This window comes from Helicoverpa armigera, chromosome 7, assembly GCF_030705265.1.
Source record: "Helicoverpa armigera isolate CAAS_96S chromosome 7, ASM3070526v1, whole genome shotgun sequence".
Classification (NCBI taxonomy): domain Eukaryota; kingdom Metazoa; phylum Arthropoda; class Insecta; order Lepidoptera; family Noctuidae; genus Helicoverpa; species Helicoverpa armigera.
The window spans coordinates 6,796,192-6,815,369 of record NC_087126.1 but is presented as its reverse complement, the minus strand read 5'-3'; the positions used below and the strand labels follow the sequence as shown (position 1 = coordinate 6,815,369).

At 34.6% G+C, this 19,178-nt stretch overlaps 2 protein-coding genes across 6 annotated transcripts in view; one reads left to right on the top strand and one right to left on the bottom strand.

Moving 5' to 3' along the window:
- The window catches only part of LOC110381609 (endoribonuclease Dicer), a 40,536-nt gene extending 30,774 nt beyond the window's left edge, over nt 1–9,762 (bottom strand). The window contains exons 1-13 of one of the 4 annotated variants that reach the window (XM_049847750.2): nt 9,557–9,762; nt 8,675–8,790; nt 7,213–7,340; nt 6,324–6,380; nt 5,516–5,629; nt 5,188–5,365; nt 4,436–4,559; nt 3,562–3,754; nt 3,049–3,227; nt 2,264–2,400; nt 1,109–1,349; nt 466–584; nt 73–185 (exon numbers count right to left, since the gene is read on the bottom strand). In XM_049847750.2, the coding sequence (XP_049703707.2) occupies nt 73–185; nt 466–584; nt 1,109–1,349; nt 2,264–2,400; nt 3,049–3,227; nt 3,562–3,754; nt 4,436–4,559; nt 5,188–5,365; nt 5,516–5,629; nt 6,324–6,380; nt 7,213–7,340; nt 8,675–8,783 (1,692 nt within the window). In that variant the 5' untranslated portion in view covers nt 8,784–8,790; nt 9,557–9,762. The remainder of the gene's footprint in view (nt 1–72; nt 186–465; nt 585–1,108; nt 1,350–2,263; nt 2,401–3,048; nt 3,228–3,561; nt 3,755–4,435; nt 4,560–5,187; nt 5,366–5,515; nt 5,630–6,323; nt 6,381–7,212; nt 7,341–8,674; nt 8,791–9,556) is intronic. The other 3 variants (XM_049847752.2, XM_049847751.2, XM_049847753.2) reach the window with 3 other exon arrangements.
- A 2,238-nt stretch (nt 9,763–12,000) lies between these two features.
- Nucleotides 12,001–16,248, top strand: LOC110381612 (PRADC1-like protein). 2 transcript variants are annotated; one of them, XM_021341958.3, is made up of 6 exons: nt 12,001–12,189; nt 12,277–12,413; nt 12,532–12,647; nt 13,049–13,174; nt 13,906–14,073; nt 16,024–16,248. In XM_021341958.3, the coding sequence occupies exons 1-6, from the start codon at nt 12,105–12,107 to the stop codon at nt 16,031–16,033; spliced, it is 642 nt and encodes a 213-aa protein (XP_021197633.2). In that variant the 5' UTR covers nt 12,001–12,104; the 3' UTR covers nt 16,034–16,248. The 2 variants fall into 2 exon arrangements, with proteins under 2 accessions (XP_021197633.2, XP_021197634.2); XM_021341959.3 differs by lacking the exon at nt 16,024–16,248 and having other exon boundaries at nt 13,906–14,216.
- The last annotated feature ends 2,930 nt before the right edge of the window (nt 16,249–19,178 follow it).

Here is a 19,178-nt window from a genome sequence, read left to right as displayed (position 1 = left end):
TAGCATTAACTATTAAATAACTAACTGACACTTTATCGATAACTAGTGATACCAGCTTTAATGTTTTCTTACCCTCTGTATAATTTGTTCTGTGTGCTGGAACTGTTCATAGCTTTTCATGAAATTATTTTGTTGGGACTTCTCTATTAGAATCACGTAACTCGATTCCGAACTCCTCGCGCGACCTATAACAATGAGTCGGGCTTTTTGAAAACATTTCAGCTACAGGATTATTTTAACACACGTAAGTGTTTTGTTGAGTGTAGAAATTGCTAATTTATTTATAAAATATAATGTCTACATTTAGCATTTAGTTATTTGTAGGTAATCGACTGATCGAATGAATGCAAAGAGGTTAATCAGTGATCAGAAACTTTTCGAATCAAGTTAAACTTTTTTGTTTTAATTTCTGCAAAAAACACAATTCGAATTTTATTTAAATTAGAAAATGGTAGGTGTACTGACCTTTACTCTGGATGTATGATCGATATTCTAACGGAGGATCATAACGCAGGACCAATATACATTGTGGAATATCAATTCCTTCTTCTATTACGCTTGTTGCTATCAAGCAGTTGAGGTCACTGGGAAATAAACAATGGATTAAGCAGCCAACTATAAGTATTACGCTCAAGTTCACCGACAACTCAAAACGTCCGTTTAACTATCTGTAGTTTGTAAAATGAACATCAACCGTCTTACCGCAAAAACTTTTAAACGTCAGTTTAAGACTTGTCTAAAAAATGTCAGATTATGACGTTGACATAATATGGTTCATTTTGCTGCCACAATTTTTTTAGACTAGTGTAAAACAGACGTTTAAGTTTTTGTAGTAAGGCCACAAAAGTCGTAGTAAACAGGTGTTTTGAGAAAACTGACGTTTATGTTGACGGTGAAAAAACTCTTTAACTAGGGGTTAAAGAGTTTTTTAAGATGACTGTTTTATTTTACTACTACACTTGGGTTGAGGTCGGGCTGAAACCGCTTTGTGGGTGTTAGAAACTTTCGTAAAGAAGCCCAGAGTCTTAAAGTTGGTGATTGATACACCCGTGCATCAGAGAGCATGTTAAAGTCGGTCCAGTAATGTTAAAAAAATATAAAAACTTACCTGTTCCGAAACTTCAATAAAGCTTGTTGACTAGCTTTTTTCAAGTAGTATTCCTCTCTAGTATTATTGTAAGGGTTCACGTTAAAACCAACAATAAAATCATGTTTCAGGAAGTCATATTCGGCTGGATTGGTATCTATTACGTCCTTCAGAAGATTGTACAAAATTTTCGCTGTGAACCTTTGTTGTGTGAATATAATTGCCGAAAGCGGTTTTCTTGACTTGTTTACTTTCAGTGTAACTAAAAAAAAAATATTTCATAAGATTCAACGATAGCGAAAAGCTTATATGCGAAGCCTTTTTATCTGATCGTTAATATGAATACAGTATATAATTATGATTTCTATATATATAAATGTAACTAGCTTTTGCCCGCGGCTTCGCTCCCGTCAACTGACTTCTCTACTTTACCCTATTTTTTTCATATTCATAAGAACCTTCTCCTGACAATAACAAACACAACAAAAAAAGAATTAGCCAAATTGGTCCAGGCGTTGTTGAGTTATGCGCTTACCAACACATTTTGCGATTCATTTTTATATTATAGATATACGATAGTTACAAACTAGCTTTCACAATTTGACAAGTGGATTCACAATTGTGTTTTTTTTTCTAATCGGAGATCCAAATATATTAGCGCCTTTAAGCAAGTAAATTCTTTAGAACATTAGTATTCCATTCTATCCTCATAACTTCCAATTTATAAGCAGGTTAATAATCAATCAAGTATTGAACAAGCGAAAAAATATGCGCGGCGGGGGAAAGTCACACTTAAGAGATAAAATGCGATACAAAGGTTAAGAGGTGATTGTCTTATCTATAGCTAACTGCACACAAAGGATTAACACAAAAACAATTTAATAAACACTTAAACTGGAACCTAAAAGTCATGGCACATATGAAAGGCACAGCTCCAACTCTAGAGTAACTTGTCATGTTAAATTGACGCTTAATCGTAGGTATCTCATATCAAACCTTTTATAACGTTTATTTAAAAAAGCCAACGGTGGGGTAACAGCGAACATGTGGGGTAACCGATCCGTTCATGTGTGCCATGACCTTTAATCAGTATAAAATAACACCAAAGTGATTCGTAACGAATAAAATATGAGTTCTATAAATGTCTGATTAGATATAAATATTTATTAAACTTACCACCAGGAGTGTCCAATACTTTTGGACTGTATTCCTTAAGTACATTTAAAGTGAGCAGTACTTTTTCAGAAGAATATTTCACAATTTTCTCGTAACCAGTCTTGTCATCCATTGCTTTTAACAGAATTGCACGTGCGCTACAAAAATAAAGAAGGATATCATGCCTGACGGGGATGCGGGTTTGTTCGAAAGAGTTACCGCAGCCCTGGTACAGTAAACAGCACATAAGTGGTAACTGTCATGCACCTTGACTCAATAGTAATAAGTACGATTTTCCTATAAAACTGTTACCACTGACCTGCAGTTGACTGTACATAAAACGCTTAAGAACGGACGTGGTAGGTTTTAGTCAGTAAGACTCTGTCACTCCCTCACGCTGCACCCACAGCGGGAGGGGTAAGTTGATGATTTCTATATCTTGAAAAGGGAACAAGAGAACAAAATTCTCAGCCAAAGGAATGAGGGTGCCAGTAATACCCGTATTATCATTATGCGTCAAGTTTATTTAGTTTTAACAGAAAATTGAGCTATATAAATATTCGTAATTTTGCCTCATCCCCTTTCTTGGCATAGAGTTTTCTTTTGGCAACTCAGGTGTATTAAATGCTCTAAGGATGTATCCTATTAAATATATGTGGGTATAAATGTATAATGTGTATAAAATTAAGGCTCGAGTTCACCTACACTATAAATTTCATTTTTTTCTTAAAACTGCTGCTTCTGTGAGAAAACTGACGTTTATGTTGTCAGTGAAGTTGGACTATAGACTTTAGGTATATACTTACTCAACTGAATGCGTGATAGCTATTTTATAAAGCATTTCCTCTTCCTTTGTCGTAGTTTTTCGCTTTAATCGTTCAAATATGATGATATAAGCAAGTATAGCTAACGCACCCCCATATAAGCCGAAGTCCTCAATGAACATAATCATGGAACTAATCATATTTTTGACGGCTTTCACTGCCTGAAAAAAAAAATGTTCTTAATTAAGAAACAAAGTACAGGTAAACTCTTTTCTAAAAACGGGGCAGTACGTAAATTACACAATTGTGTGTATTTACCTTTAGTAATATTATAAAGTGTAGGAACAAACACTTTGTTTGTTTGTTTGTAATGGATAAAATCAAAAACAACTGAACCGATTTTAAAAATTCTTTCATCATTGGTCAGCTCCATTATTTGCGAGTAACATAGGGTATATTTTATCCAGGTACGGGCAGTAGTTCCCACAGGACGCGGATGAAACCGCGGGAAAACGGCTTGTTTTGAAAATTATACAAGAAATAAACTAAAGGTACCTTCTGTGGATCGCCAGTGATATTCTTTTGTGAATTCTTTAACTGAATATTGTGCTTCGAGTGAGACGAAGGTAGTTCTATTTTGGCTATTAGTCCATGAAGGACCATTAATTTTCTAATGACAAGCGCTGACACCTCAGTCGGCTGTGTTCTGCTGTACGTTTGTACCATTTCGTTGGGATTTGTCGAGTAGCTGAAATTGGAATTTTAAATGAAGATATTTTGATTATTCATGTACCTATTATGGTTAAGTAATGTCCGCGGATGGCTGACCGAAGAACTATAGTTATCGGCACCAATCTTGAGCGCTGACCTTCACCTGCGCAGAAGTAATTTATTGGGTCCCTTTTGCGGTATGAAGTGAGGCGCGGGGGCGGGCTAAAGCGGTGATTGGCCCGCAGCGCATCACGCCATAGGCGTCACTCGGGATTGGTTCTTTGCTAATAAATCACTTCTGCGCAGATGAAGGTCAGCGCTCAAGATTCGTGCCGATAACTATAGTGCTTCTGTGTTTCGGATAACACGATAAATTGTAGGTCCCAACGGTCATTTGAAATCTTTGGCAGCCGTTAGTGTTCAGTCAGACGCCAGTAAGTCTGACAGCCAGTCCTACCTAGGGGTTATAAGTTGCCCGGGTGACTGGGTTGAGGAGGTCAGATAGGCAGTCGCGCCTTGCAAAACACAGGTATTCAACTGCACCCGGTTAGATTGGAAGAACGCGGAAAAACAGCTAGTATCTAATAAAGATTCGCCTACAAGTGCGTCCAGGGTTTTATCTAGCGCCATGCTCATACACCATACAAAAAATAAACTATAGGTAAGTTTAGAACTAGTTAGTAAAACATATTCTAAGAACAAATAAATGAATACATACTTGAGCACTTTGCCTAGCTCATCAACGGTAGCAATTTTAGCGTGGAACGTTATCTCCAACTCATGTAGTGTGTCCTCGACCTTATGTGTTTTCACATTTGCATTAAGCAGGGTCGCTGTTAAACCTACAAATAAAAATATTAATGAAAAGTTTGTCGGTACAATTGCCCACCAACAAGGTGGACAGACGACCTTAAAGGTCGCCGGAAGACGCTGGATGCAGGTCGCCTCCAACAGGTATCTGTGGAGATCTAAGGGGACCTATGTTCAGCAGTGGACGTCCTATAGTTGAGATAATGATGATGACAATTTGTATAGTTCTCGCCAAACTTAACGGCAAAAACGTTGATACAAAAATTGTGTCCTGCGAAGCGCGAATCGCATTTAGCTGCATAAATCTTTATGATGTCACGAAATAGTTAACCTCATTTCGTGTTATTGTTTTTGTTAAATTGAAGATGATTTTACAATAATATCTCTCCACGACTGAATTCTGAATTAAAGCAATACCATCCCATATTTTAATAGTTTTTATGGAAGCCTATTTAATGTTGATTATTTTCATAAGATTAATAAAGATTTCTTTAGGAATTGTGTAAGCACTTATATAGATTTAGATGTCTTGATTTTTTATGATCATTTATTTAGATTTCCGATAAAAACGGAAGTCGTCCATCGATAGTTCACAGAAATCATTTACCACCTAAAACTAAACGATTTGCATACAGTGAACGTTTTGTTTATTTATATTACCAAGAACTCGCGGCTGATTTTCCTTCGGGCAGACCTCGAAATGTTTCATTACAAGACGCATTGGGTGATCAACGACGGCGTGGTGACATTCGTCAAATATCAACAGGTTGATATCTTCGATCCTGATGTATTGGTGCATCAACATATCGCTTAAAATTTGGCTCGTCATTACGATAACCTGAAAATAAAAAGAGCAATTAATAATACCTACTTTGTTTACGTTTGTTTTACGTCTCAATTTTTAAGAAGGAGTTTTTTGCATTCAAGTTGCATTAATCAATTGAACTAATACGTAGGTAATGTTTGTTCTTTATTCCTTATACAATACCTGATGTTGTGCAAGTTCGGCATCCCATTTATCTTTGTCCCAATAATCAACACCACTTTCACCGCTATAAGCACCAACGCCTTCGACAGCACACAGCTCTTCTATTACCTTTTTCTGTAAAATTATTTTTTTTAAACTTAATTTTCCTATTTTTGTAATTTAAATATAAAGTTGGGTTACCGTTGGGGGTCGATCAGAGAATAGGTGGCCATCTTGTAATAACGAGTCCTTCCGTGTTTCGGAAGGCACGTTAGATTGGTCCCGTCGGGTCCCAGCTGCCATTTGAACATCTTTGGCAGTCGTTACAGGTCAGACAGTCAGAAGGCAGAAAGTCTGACAACCAGTCTTATTAAGGGCATCAGGTTGCCCGGGTAAATAGTGGTGGTGGAGGTGGTCAGATAGGCAGTCGCTAATTGTAAAACACTGCAATCAGTTAGACAGGAAGCCGACCCACACAAAGTTGGGAAAAGGCTTGGCAGGTGAGGATCTTGAATCTTTATATTTCTTGAGAAATTAGTCTAGTTTAATTACGCTGTAAGCAAATGGCTTCTTTAGCAAAATCAGCAAGCAATGTGTAGGGCAGTTATGCATGCACTGCATTTAGAGTAGGTAGGTACTGCATATTGCGTAATATTATTTAACAATGGCTGATATACTCGTAGAGGTACGTCGACCCCAACACCTGTGTTGAAACTGAACCACCGTATGGACGGACCGTATGAAAATTCAATGTGGGAAATGAAATGAATGAAGAATAATGAACAAAAGAAAGAAATACGCCTATTTAGAGATAGAAAACTTCCCTTACCATGTGGCTAATGATAAGCATGTCCTCGCTGGGTATGTTTGATTCATTGTTATTCACCTAAAATAGATGAACCTAGTTGTAATAATGTGGGTATATCAATTACAAAAGTTGAATTTGGAAAAATAATCTCAAACAAACATTTCTAAAAGGTTCAAATGAGTCCAAATGAAATCTGAAATTCGATAAGCTTATCGGGTTGCGTTATAGTTTCACATAACAATGGTGCCTTGTTAATGTTATATTTCTTGTTTACACATTACAATGATGCATTTGTTATCCTAAACAGCTAACCACTAATAACTTTGTCCCTCCGATGTTGGGCGTTGGCTACTAGTTATAGAGCAAAAGAAAACAAAAGGTCTGTTAACGAATTACGATCTCAATATCCCAAGAACAAAATAACCTTTTCGATCTTCATTCTAGGATGACATCTCCCATAATTCTCCTTTATAGTATCAGTTTAGAAATTATTTCGCGACCAATAAGCTAGGTGCCTACTTAAAAGTTATTTTTCAATCAAAATGCATGTTTCCCCTAAATCTTCAAAAGCTGAAGCCCTAAGCTTTAAAGCGCTTTGCGAGCAAATACAAAAGATCGCCTTACTAAAACCCATCAACTATAACGCTTAGGCTCAGATAAACTCGGATACCTAAGTAGATGATGCAATATAGGCGTGCAAGTATGAAATGAGAAGCAAAAGCAAGTACGTGTATAAAAATAACATGGAAAATGAGTGCGAGGTGGGAGAGCGGAATGATGACAGGTTAAAACACGTTTGCACCGTCATACATTGTAGCTACATGTTCATACGTGTCCCAACCATAGTCTGAAAGGACTATAAGTACAAATGGTCACTTCAAAATCTAGCTACAAAACTTATTATTATTACCTGTTGTGTGACTAATGGCACAGTGTTGACCAAGAAAAAGGTTCTTTTGCCTCCCTGTCCCCAAGGCTTTTTGAGTGCGTGCCTAAATCTTTTGATGAGGCAAATCGCGATAAATGTCTTGCCAGAACCTGAAAGTGATGTAAATGATAGAAATCTGTTTAAGTATTATATACCATGCTTTCTCTGCATCATTTTTTTTTTAACGACTTCAAAAATCACCAAATGACCCCTCCCGCTGTGGGTTAGCAGCGGTGAGGGAGTATCAGACTCTTACTGACTAAAAACCGTCGTGTTCCGTCATAGGCCTTTTATGTAGGTACCTTGAGTAGAGACCAAAAACCATATTTACTTTAAATTTTATGTTATAATAGCTTTGGAGGTCATTTTTTTATATCCTTCAAACCAAAATAAATAAAGAATCAATATCAAATAACCGTTATTGTGTTCATGAACTATTTCAGTCTTTATAAACATAGTATTATTTTTGGTCAAATCTAATTTCACCATAATTATATTCTAAAAAGGTGCAAAATTAAAATTGTATTATATTAACAGAAAAATACTGTAACTTATTCCAAAAAAGGATCATCTTCATATCGTACTTATAAGGAAGCTGCAATATATAAAGGACAATGGGCGGTTCCGGTCCAAATGTCCACCACGAACGAGACCTATATGGCTCGATAGCCCGTTAAATATAGAACATTTTTTGTTATGGAAGTAAAAAAAAATATAATGCCAGAAAAAAGTTATAGCAAAATCAAATAAAACATTTTCTAGATTTTTTCTATTTAATTTTTTCAATTACTCTTCGTAATATTCGATTTTCGTACTTTCTGTAACTTCTGACAAAATAGAATTGTTCATTATTAGAGAGAAGACACCACCAGTTACATCGAACTTTCTTAGATCCAGGAACCGCTGAGTATATTCAAGCACTTCTGGCGCCTCAATTGGTTAGTGATTCGTTTATCCAACGGGCAAAAAAATATGGGCTGTTTATATGCAAATATGTGTCTTACTAATCTTAATTTTAGATAAAGTGCGGAAATGGAAGTGGAATAAAATAAAAAATAATAATGATAACATACAAAAACTACCAAAACTTAACATACATTTTTGGCTATAACTTTTTTTTGGCATTGTTTCTTTTTTTACTTTCTTAGTAAAAGTTACTCTAAATTAAGTGGACTATTTAATTATATAGGTCTCGTTCGTGGTGGACATTTGGACCAAACTTCATACATTCTTGCCCAATCTCCTTTATGCTACCGGTTACACAATTGTACAGGATGTTGTCTTTGCGAAACTGCTATGCAACTTTCTACTTTTTTTTTAAATAAATATATACTGTATCAAGTTATCAAGACAAATTTATTGTAAATAGTGCAATGTGTTTTTTGTTTTTATGAAATAAATATTTTTGTTTTTGTTTGTTGTTTTATATATGAATAGCACAAACCTGTTGGCAAATATATGATTGTGTTGTTTTCTACGGCTATCTCTTCCAGCTGCGCCTGATAAGGCCTCGGCTTGAAGTGTTCCACTGCATCTGATTCCTCACCTTCCATCTTGAACCTTGACAATGACAATTTGTTCTTGAGTAGACTTTTTAATTGAATTAGTGGCTAATGAATTACTGATTTGTACAATACCTACATATTTCAATCTCTCTAAAAAATAATTTATTGTTTTAGCTAGTTACAGACCTAATGCGGAATTTCAGAGCCCTTAGGGTACAAAGAAACAAAAAAAAATATTTCTCTTTTTTATACAATTATAGATAATTTTTACAATGTTTTGGTTATGACTAGATGGCTTATTATTCTTCCTCTACACCTTGATGAAACCATCTGCATCAGTCTTCTCTTTAACCCATCGCTTTGTTCAAGATGAAACGTGGCTTGGATTAATGCAGGGAGATTAAATGAGAGGGACCTTTAATTTTATGAGCATCACTGTGTTTGTCAAGCAATTACTATTTATAAATAACTACAAACCAAAAATGAAAAAAAAAATTAAAGAGTATGGGAAAAAAACTGCAAGTCTTTTCTAATATCAGTTACTTTTTTCAACTTCAACATTAATAAAATATGTTGTCTCAATAAATAAATATCTACTTTCTCTTTTTAATTGAAGGCATTCCTGTTTGTGCCTTTGTAAATAAAGTAGAAAAGATATTTTAATAATAATAATAAGTAACTTGGTGGGTGGGACCAAATAATAGGCCTTTGCTTAAGCTGCCCCACTGACCCCTTGTTGTCAATTATTTCCACAAGTGTCCTCTGTGAAAATAACTACCGGTATAATGATATGACCGGTACAATGCATAGTAATTTTGTACCTGAATTAGGCGATGCAAGAGGACCACAATCACTCTGCACTCTGTCCGCGCTCAATGCCCACTTGGACGCCAAGTGTGACTGCAATTTGTCCCTGATTCTTTTAATTATTAACTGAGCACAAGTACGCTCACTGCAACGAGAACAAAACAAATTACATCTGGCTCTAAATCTCACTCACTATTGTTTTTATTGACACCCAGAGGGATACCACACTGACAGAAAAAACTCCCTGTTTATGGGAGTTTACACAATAAGGAATTTTAGCTCGCCAATATAATTGAGTTTCAATATCTCCTAAAGACTGTTTTTTTCTTCATAGACCTCAAGCATTCATAAGGAGATCATTGAAATTATTTAAATAAAAAACCTTTTTAGTTTAGTAATGTCAAAAATACATAATAATGTAAAAGATTAAACACCACGTTATATACAAGTTACCCCAGATTTATCGTATTGTCAAAAAATGGCATTACTGTTTAGAGCCACTGCATTTTCCGTTTTACGGAATATTTTTCTAAATTTTAGTCAAATAAAAACAGGCACTTAAATCGTCCTTAAGTTGACAATACATACATTTAATTGTACTATATCGCTACTAACACATTATCAAGTATTTAATGAATCACATAATAGATTAATTATATTGTATTTTTTTAATAACTTTAAAATGTCTTTAAATGGAACGTCTTTAGTTTGTAAGTTTATGTTCTCGTTCATGAGGTTAGGTTTTTCCCAAGCCATAGAGCCGCAAAGTACACGTCATGCTCTGATTATGCAAATGCACTTGACGCGGCCCCAAGACCTACAATAGAGTATTTACACGTGGCTTTCAATGTGTCGCTCGGGATCTATGTATGTTCACCGATTACTGAACAAAATAAAAAAAATCTGTTTTGTATAGGGCCAATCGTATTCGATTGACATTTGATTGGTGTGCGATTGGTCTGCTATTTTGGTGATTTTGGTCTATACGGTAGTTTGCTGTACAATCATTTTGCAATCGTAAATCATTTACAGACAAAATGATTCATTATTGAATGACAGAAAAGGATACAAACGTTTATTTCAAAGAAAAAATAGCGGAATGCCACATACGACTCAATCGTAATCGAGTCGGGATTGGATCTCAGTCGAATCGACTCGAACGTGAATCGTATGCCGCTTAAGTAAAATTAGGAGAATCGTTCCCCAGTACGAGTGTTGCAGGTCAAGTTCATTTCACGAAAGAAGTCCCGCGGAAAACTGTGGAATTATTAATTTTGTAAGTATTTACTGAGCTATCGCTTAGACACTAGCGCTGCGTCTGCGGGACTTCTTTCGTGAAATCGACTCTATTTACCTGCCTACCTGTAATGCATTAATGTGCCTAGGTCAGCATCATCTAGTCATCAGCTATGAAAATAATTAAAAAAAAAGCAAATCCCTCCTTGAGGAGGTCACCCCAACAATGGGTCACCCAGTTGAGTACTTAGAACATAGATGTAATATACTAAACAAGATTGCGCACTATCATTATATACATTTACGAAAATGAACTCTCTTCTAACGCAATAAGGTACTAAATTGGTTGCATAATACACAGAGGCAAATCCGATCCGGGAGGGATAGTTATAAAGGAGACCGCGTGTCTCGTTCTAACACCTTGCCAACATAAAAAAAATTATGATCAACAGTTTTGTCTACCCAAGAAACAATTGAATCACTTATATTTTTATCTTATTTTAACAATTGTAAGTCAACAAATTAATAACAATCACATTAATTTATTCGCATTTATTCTTAAAACATAAAGAACATTTTGTATTTTGCTTTTTATTATTATTTTCTAGTAGTAACCCTGAACATTCTTGGTGCGTATTCAGTAGTTAAATTTTTGTATACATATATTTTTTGTACTGAAATAGTGAAAAAGTGTTGCCTTTATACTTGCAAAAGTGAATCCTATGATGGTCGCAATATATCGTTCCACAGGTTAGTTAATTATAACATTTTCATAAAGCAAACATGCATTCTCGTAATGAGTCAAATATGGGTGATGGATTTTAGAACTGTTGTACTATTGTTATAGCTTCCCAAAAAATAAAGAAAGGTGACATTAATGGCTCAGCAGTCTATATGTGAAGCAAAAATAAAAAAAATAGTCTTCACTTCGAATCTTCCTGCTTTTATACTGCTAATTCCCGCTAATTATTAAAAGCCTATATTCGTTTCTTAAGGTCACAAACTGCGGAAGTTAAAACTTCAATACCAATCTGTGTTTAATAATCTTGGCAAATTCATATTTGTCTCACATAGCTTAATCTCATAGTCACCCTATTAGAAAGGGACAGACGGCCTCCGTACTAACTATTTCACTCGGCTCGTTTTTTGGGTATAAGAGCGCAGTCCTGTTTACTATATTATGTCTATGATTTAGAATGGCAGTGACATATCACTGTCAAAGTCATACAAACTGTCAGAGAAGAGAAAATCCAGCTTAATCGCATCGCATCGGCCCGTGGAAATTTGGGGTTCTCTGAGGAAATTATATTGTTTTCCTAAATCATTATGAAATTTAATTCCATAAAGCGGGTTTTCCCCTTATATACTAGCTTAATATTGATCATATTTTCGAGTGCTGTGTCGCCTGGGGGTAAATTTATTATTCTTTAAATTGTTGTAGGTTATGTGTATTATTGCCTGAAAGTGTTTATTATTACACCTAATTTTACTATTACAGCAAATGATTTACACTTTTATGATGGTGTTTCTACAGCCGACGTGATATTTGGTGACGTGTTTTTCGAAATATTAGATCCTCCCGAACTTAGGTATTCCTATAGGATCAGGCCAGCGAAAGATTTTGGTACACCTTTCGTAAGTATCGTTATCTTAGAGAATAATTTTATGAGTAATAAAATAAATGAATTATTTAATGTATGCTCATTTTGGTAGAATGACTCAATTTCTCAATAAAAACATCATGTTTTTTCAGAATGAGAGTATACAATTCCAGGATGCTCGTTTGGTTCCTACAGTACCTTTGCATAGCTGCTCTGACATAGTTAACCATGATGACATTGTTGGGCAGATTGCATTGTCAGAAAGAGGGTGAGAATTATTATCATAATAATTTAGTTCCTGCAGTTTGAATGAATAGGACATTGTTTGTGAGTTTTAACTTGCTAAATCTATACTTATATTATAAAGCTGAAGAGATTGTTTGTTTGAACACGCTAATCTCAGGAACTACTTGTCTGATTTAAACAATTCTTTGGGTGTTAGATAGCCCATTTACCGAGGAAGGCTATAGGCTATAGGCTTTTTATCCGGGTTCGTGCAGAGGTTCCCACGGGATGCGGGTGAAACCGCTGGCAGAAGCTAGTATGATATATGTGACTGACACAAACCTGCGAATAAATCACATCCTATAATGATTTTCTTGAGTGATTGTCTGTTGTTGCTACATGTGCATTTAATTTGATATTCATAATGTTTTATTGGTATTTCAGGGAATGTTCGTTTGTATTTAAAACGGCAAAAGCCCAGCAGGCGGGAGCAAGAGCCATTATTATAACAGAATCTGTAGACAAATGGGATGATTCACTAGATCATCTAATAGAGATGGTTGACGATAAGTATGTTTATTGATTTACTTATTTTCCTGTCATCATAAGATATAGAGAGAAATTAATAAGTGCGTCTAGGTATTTATATGGATCTCTGAATAGAGAGGAAGGGTACACCAAAGTTAAAATATATGGATTGTCTGAAAGACAAAATTAATAAAAACTGAATGATGATAGCTGATGGTGGGGATTGGGAACAAGGAAATTTCAGTTAACCCCAAATAAATTGGATCTTTTTACTGTAGTAGTAGTATTGTTTTACTTTCCCACTGCTGGCCTAACTAACTGAAGCGAGCTGTTGCCAGTCAGCATGGGAAGTGTCTTAATCAGAGCTTCCATGGTCTGCCTCTAGGCCGTCTTCATCTACCTTCACTCCTCACCTCAGGAATCAAATTAGGGCTAATTTTATCCCACTTATCCGGGTGCATAAAAAAATTTGGCCTGCCCAATTCTTGTTCAACTTTGCAGGTTTATTGCCTACATCTGCTATATAACTTGTCTTGGACCTGATAAAAAGATAGTAACTTTATAAAAAAGGCAACAACACAGCGCCCTTTTAATAAAATGGTTTCCAATTTGTTATGATTGTAGCTTGTTACAATTAAATAATAGGAATTAAACTTTGGAGGCAAAAATAATTTTCTAACTTGAGATGATGATGAAGTCAATTAATTACGTAACTTACTCAGCTTCATCAACTGTAAATGTACATAAATTAACTGAAGTATAAAACATTTCAGAATGGAGCTAGATGTGAACATACCAGCAGCATTTCTACTTGGTCGGAGTGGTGCCACAATACTCCGTACATTGAGAAAATTAAAGAAAAGCTATGCAGTGGTCAATCTGCCAATAAACATGACACATGTGCCAATTAGTAAAATGAATCAACCTCCTTGGATTTCATGGTAATCTTGCACTTCCTTAAGTAGTTTTGTGATTTTTCAATAGTTTTCATTATAGCTCTTGATAAACTTAATAAATACTGTAGCTGTTGTATGAAGAAAAGCTAGACATTGAATGAACCAATCCATCTATTTCATTTGTTATTAATTGCTGTATTAAATTGATAAATGATATAAAATATAATTTATTAGGAGGGTTGTGTATCACCTGTCAAGTTTTTAATTTTGCTTATACTTATTTTGGATCAACAATTGTTTAGATACCCATCAGCTTTTTAGTGTATTTTTTTGCTTTTTGTACTTTCATTTCAATAATAATGACTTAATTTATGTTTATGAATAGACTTTCATCAAGACTTACTGTGTTAATACAAAATGATTCTAGAATATTAAAATTAACAGTTCTAGTTATAATTTACCAATCGTTAGTTTATATATTTTTTGTATATTTAGTGCTTTGAGTGCAGTTTGCAACCAAAAATGAAGTACAAATTAATTTTGTTATTTGTTATATAGTCATAGCTGGTACTTTTGTACAACCTGTCTTAATTAATAGTTTTTATGTATCAAATTCAAGTGAAAAGCTATACAAAAACCTTGAATGTTGATGTCAAATTGTGAAGCCAGTGTATTGTTATTATTTATTACCATGAGTATTATTCCTATAAATAGAAATAGAAAGTCATTCGCATCTGACATGAATCTTATGTAAATATTGTTTTTTTAGTTTTGTTATTATCATCACTTGCGCAAATACTTGGTTGGTAAATGATATTAAATAGAATGTTACCGCTTCGTATTTATTTTTGCAGCAGAACTAGCAGGATTGTTGGTTGAATGGTGATTTATTTATTTTGATTAGGTGTTTGACAATAACTATATGTTTATTTAGTAACTTTATGGTGATATAAACAAAGACAGGATATTGTAAATATTTAGTTTTAGTGTCCATTAGATTTAACTGACATGCCAAATCATTATTTTTGTGTAATTGCTTTATTTAGACTACTATTTTATTTATTAGTTTGCTATATTTATTTGCAGCTTGTCAGTATCATTATGTTGTCAGGGTATGGTTCATTTATAATTTTATCACAATAGATAGATGTATCAATTAGGGTATTATTAAGGGTCTTTAACTTACAAGCAAAAAATGTTTGGTATATTCTGAGGGCATTTTCGTCCCATTTAGAAGAAAACCTCGAAGGTTTTATTGTTTAAAATCACAAAGATAATTAAAGGATTGTTTATGTAATTTTTCTGCACCACAAACGTTTCCTGATTTAATTTTTATTTTCCAACAAATATGATCTGGGTGCGCTTTTACAACATTATTGTAATATTACCTCAATTTAATACAGATATTACTAATGATAATTACATAATGTAAATATTTATTAAATGAGCAATCTTAGGGAAATATGCCTTTGCGAATTAGTTTATTTTAATAAATTGAAGCTAACAATTTGCCACTGCTATTCTATTTTTTCAGTTTCTCATGTTTTTGTTACTTCAATAAATTTTTGCTCGTTTTTGTCAAAATTTAGATGATATTAAGTATGGTAATAATGTTGGTTTGCTGATTACATGTTTATTTCTTGTTTTCATACGCTTGTGTTGCTCAGTCACTTCATTTGTAGAAATTAGTGAGTAATATTTGGTTCCATAGGTAGTCATATTAGTGTTATCTAGTTTTGTTTGTTTGCACTTATTCAGTATACCACTGTAAATTCTATCTATAATTATAATTTGTGTAAAATAATATGGAGGAAAACCAGAGCTTACATTTTTAATACTATTGGCACCGCATTGAAACATTTACATATTTTCAATGGAAATATAACCGCTAGCCACAATTTGATTAGCAATGTATTAAAATTAAGCTGTTTTGTACCTATAGATAGGTACGTGTATCAATATTTGTGTAACAATTAATGTCAACTTTTGCTTCAGGATTTTGTAAATAGATAAATTAATTTATCTTCAAGCAGAGGTGGTGTGAAATTCGCTTCGAGATTAAGTAACGAAAAGCATTCGGTCTTTGACTGCTTATAATGAAGATCTCATTGTACATAACGACATTTAATATATTATATACATAGTATAATATGAATCATGTATCGCTTTTGTAATTTACTGTGTGAAGTATTAAAAGTCATATAATAATGCTGTATAAAAGTCTTTTATTTTTGTTATGAGTATTATGCCATTTAATTAATTCATTTATTTACAACACTTATCTACCAAAATCGATTTGAACATGTGTATAGGTTACGATGCACAAGCGTGCTAGCACCGATTTTTTGGTAGGCATGGCACGGGAGCGCCTTTTCCGTGATTTTTGTAAAATGGTGATGTAAGCTAAACCTGTTCATGAAAGAATGCAAATAAAGCTAACTTATTAAAAATGCTTAAAAAATTACTAGAATGGATATTATGTCGATGTCTTACGGCCAGTTTCTTCATCAAAAGTTAAAGTAGGTAATGTCTAAAGTAAAAGTAACGGTCAAATTCGTTTTTTCAAGGCTAAAGTGACAGCAAAATTCATAGAAAAATTGAATTTAACCGTTACTTTAACTTTAGACATTACTTTTACTTTGGATTTAACTTTTGATGAAGAAACTGGCTGTTAGTAGCATTAGTTAATTAGATTAGTGAAGTTAGTGCCTAGTCACGCAGATAGGTTGGTACTTAGTCGGATTACGAGATAATCTGTAGGTACTCAGTAGTCATTGATAGGCAATTAAGATTCCTCAAAATTCTTGTGATCTGAAATCAGTGCAAAGAGTGTACGTCATATCTATTGTGTTAGTAAATGTTCATTAGTTCAAGAAGTTACCACAAGGTAAATGCGTGGCGCTAGTGGTAACAGTCGATCGCAGCAAACAAGAAATTGATTTTACTTTTTCAATATAAATTATGCTTTTAATTTAATTCTAAAGATTGGCATTGATAATATTAATCTTCTATATTTAGTTCTAGCCGGCAAAACTTAAGTGTAGCTGGCCATATGCAGCTTTATTTAGTTGTGTTCTCTTCGATTAGAACTAGGTGTAGTCACATACCTGCTCGTTGCTAGAGCTAGGTGATCCTATTTTTAACAGACTTCCCAAAACAGGAGGAGGTTTTCAAGTCCATTTTATGTAGAAGGCTTAGGTATATAGTAGATAGTAGGTTTAATATATATTCGGGAGCACAGAAGTTAGGCGATTATCACACTGCCCCGCATGATGCAGCATAGTGCGTGGATGCGTTTTTTTCCGTTGTATGGAAATATCTCCGTTTGTATGGAAAACACGCATAGTCCAACACACTGAAAATGCATCCACGCGCGTTCATGCGGATCACGCACATACATGCGGAGAAACACGCACCCCCGCGCGTAGGTGCGGGGCGAGACGCAAGGTATGGCACACTGAATCCGCATTGCCGCGCGTGATTTTGAATGGGCGTGACGTGTATATTTGAAAATGGAAGCCGCCGTGCGTGAATCTACTAAACGCACCTACGCGCGTGAGTGCGCGAAAAACCCGCACGATGATGCAGATCTGCACTCCCGCAGGAACACGCGTAGGTGCGTCGACACGCAAGATGCAGCGTGATGCGGGGCAGTGTGAAGATCACCTTAGTTTATTTATAAAATAAGTAGTTACCTACTTTGCAGCCTGCGCGGTAAGATTATTAGCGTGATTATTTTGCATAGAATTAATTAAAGGTGTTTTCGGAACACTGTTTTTGTACAGTAGGTAATTTTATTTCGATATTGATACAAAAAAGAACTGCAAAGCAAAAACTAAAAATGACAAATTCGCGTGACTTATTCACAGCATGCGATCTGAGTGACACGTGTTTCAATATTGAACGAACCTAGGTAATTAGTATCTCCTGTAATGAAATTAATATTTTATCTTTATGTAGGTATGTACTTCTATTCGGCACGGGAATAAGTTCAAGACATTTGTGAAATTGTACCTAGTAGATAAGTAGTAAGAAACATCTGAAGTTAGCTTCGTCACTATCCAGATATTAAATTAGATTGGAAGACTTTGAATTTGTATGTAAGTACGTCACGTATGGCAGGCACTAATCAAGAACAGGTGTAGCTTACCTTCCTATAACAATCTAATACGTATTTATTCAATTAATGATTATGCGGATGTATGCGATTTGTGTTCATTAACATTGGAAACTAGCCTGCGCAATGAGTTACTTATTTATAGATGGAAGAGTATGTAAGTACACATCTGCTTAAGACAGAATGAATAAAAAAGTTAATCGTTTCAAAGAAAAGTTTTTGCTGTAGGTAATATTCTTGCTATTAGATAATAGGGATAATTAGTTAGATGTAACAGTGATTCTGATGAAGAAATAGAAATAGGTATTAGTTTTATCGATAGGCTATCTGGCTATTTTGAACCATGGTGCGACCAAAAAATGGTCATGCAGATAATAAAATTGTGTGACCCAAGTTACTACGTAATTTTTAAATTTGTCCATTGGTATTTCTAGACTCTAGACGAGTCATACCTGCTATAGACAAGGTATACCTACTTAGGTACTTGATAAAATAAAATTGGACTGTCGTTAATTTCCATGCAACAAAAGTACCGTTATTTTTATTTGAAATTCGATTTCAAGAATTGTAACTGAAAAGGTTGTAAAAGCGACCCTTTCAGCCATAAATATTCCTCCCTAAGGGATGACTAGCATGAACCAAATAAAGTTTTGTAAGTATTTGAATATTACATACGTCGACGTTGACGATGCTAAATTATCTGTCACGAAAAGTTGTGGTAAGTTTTATATTTTTATAGGGACATATTTTTTTGAATTAAACCGTCAGTAGTCAACATTTTCAAAACTGCTAAACACGTTAGCGTCGATAATTTGCCAGAGCACCTATTCATCTAGCATTGTGAAGTTGAGGATGCTAATTAAAAGGCATTTTTGAAAATTTTGATTTGTTTAACAATTTTTTACGGTATGGTTAGCCACCGTACCTATGTACCTACATCGCTGATCTCATTGCTCGCTAACCAGCTGCTGCTTCATGCCTTTCTGTGTATAGGTACCGGACTTTTGTATTAGGTAGGTAAGTAGGTAGGTAT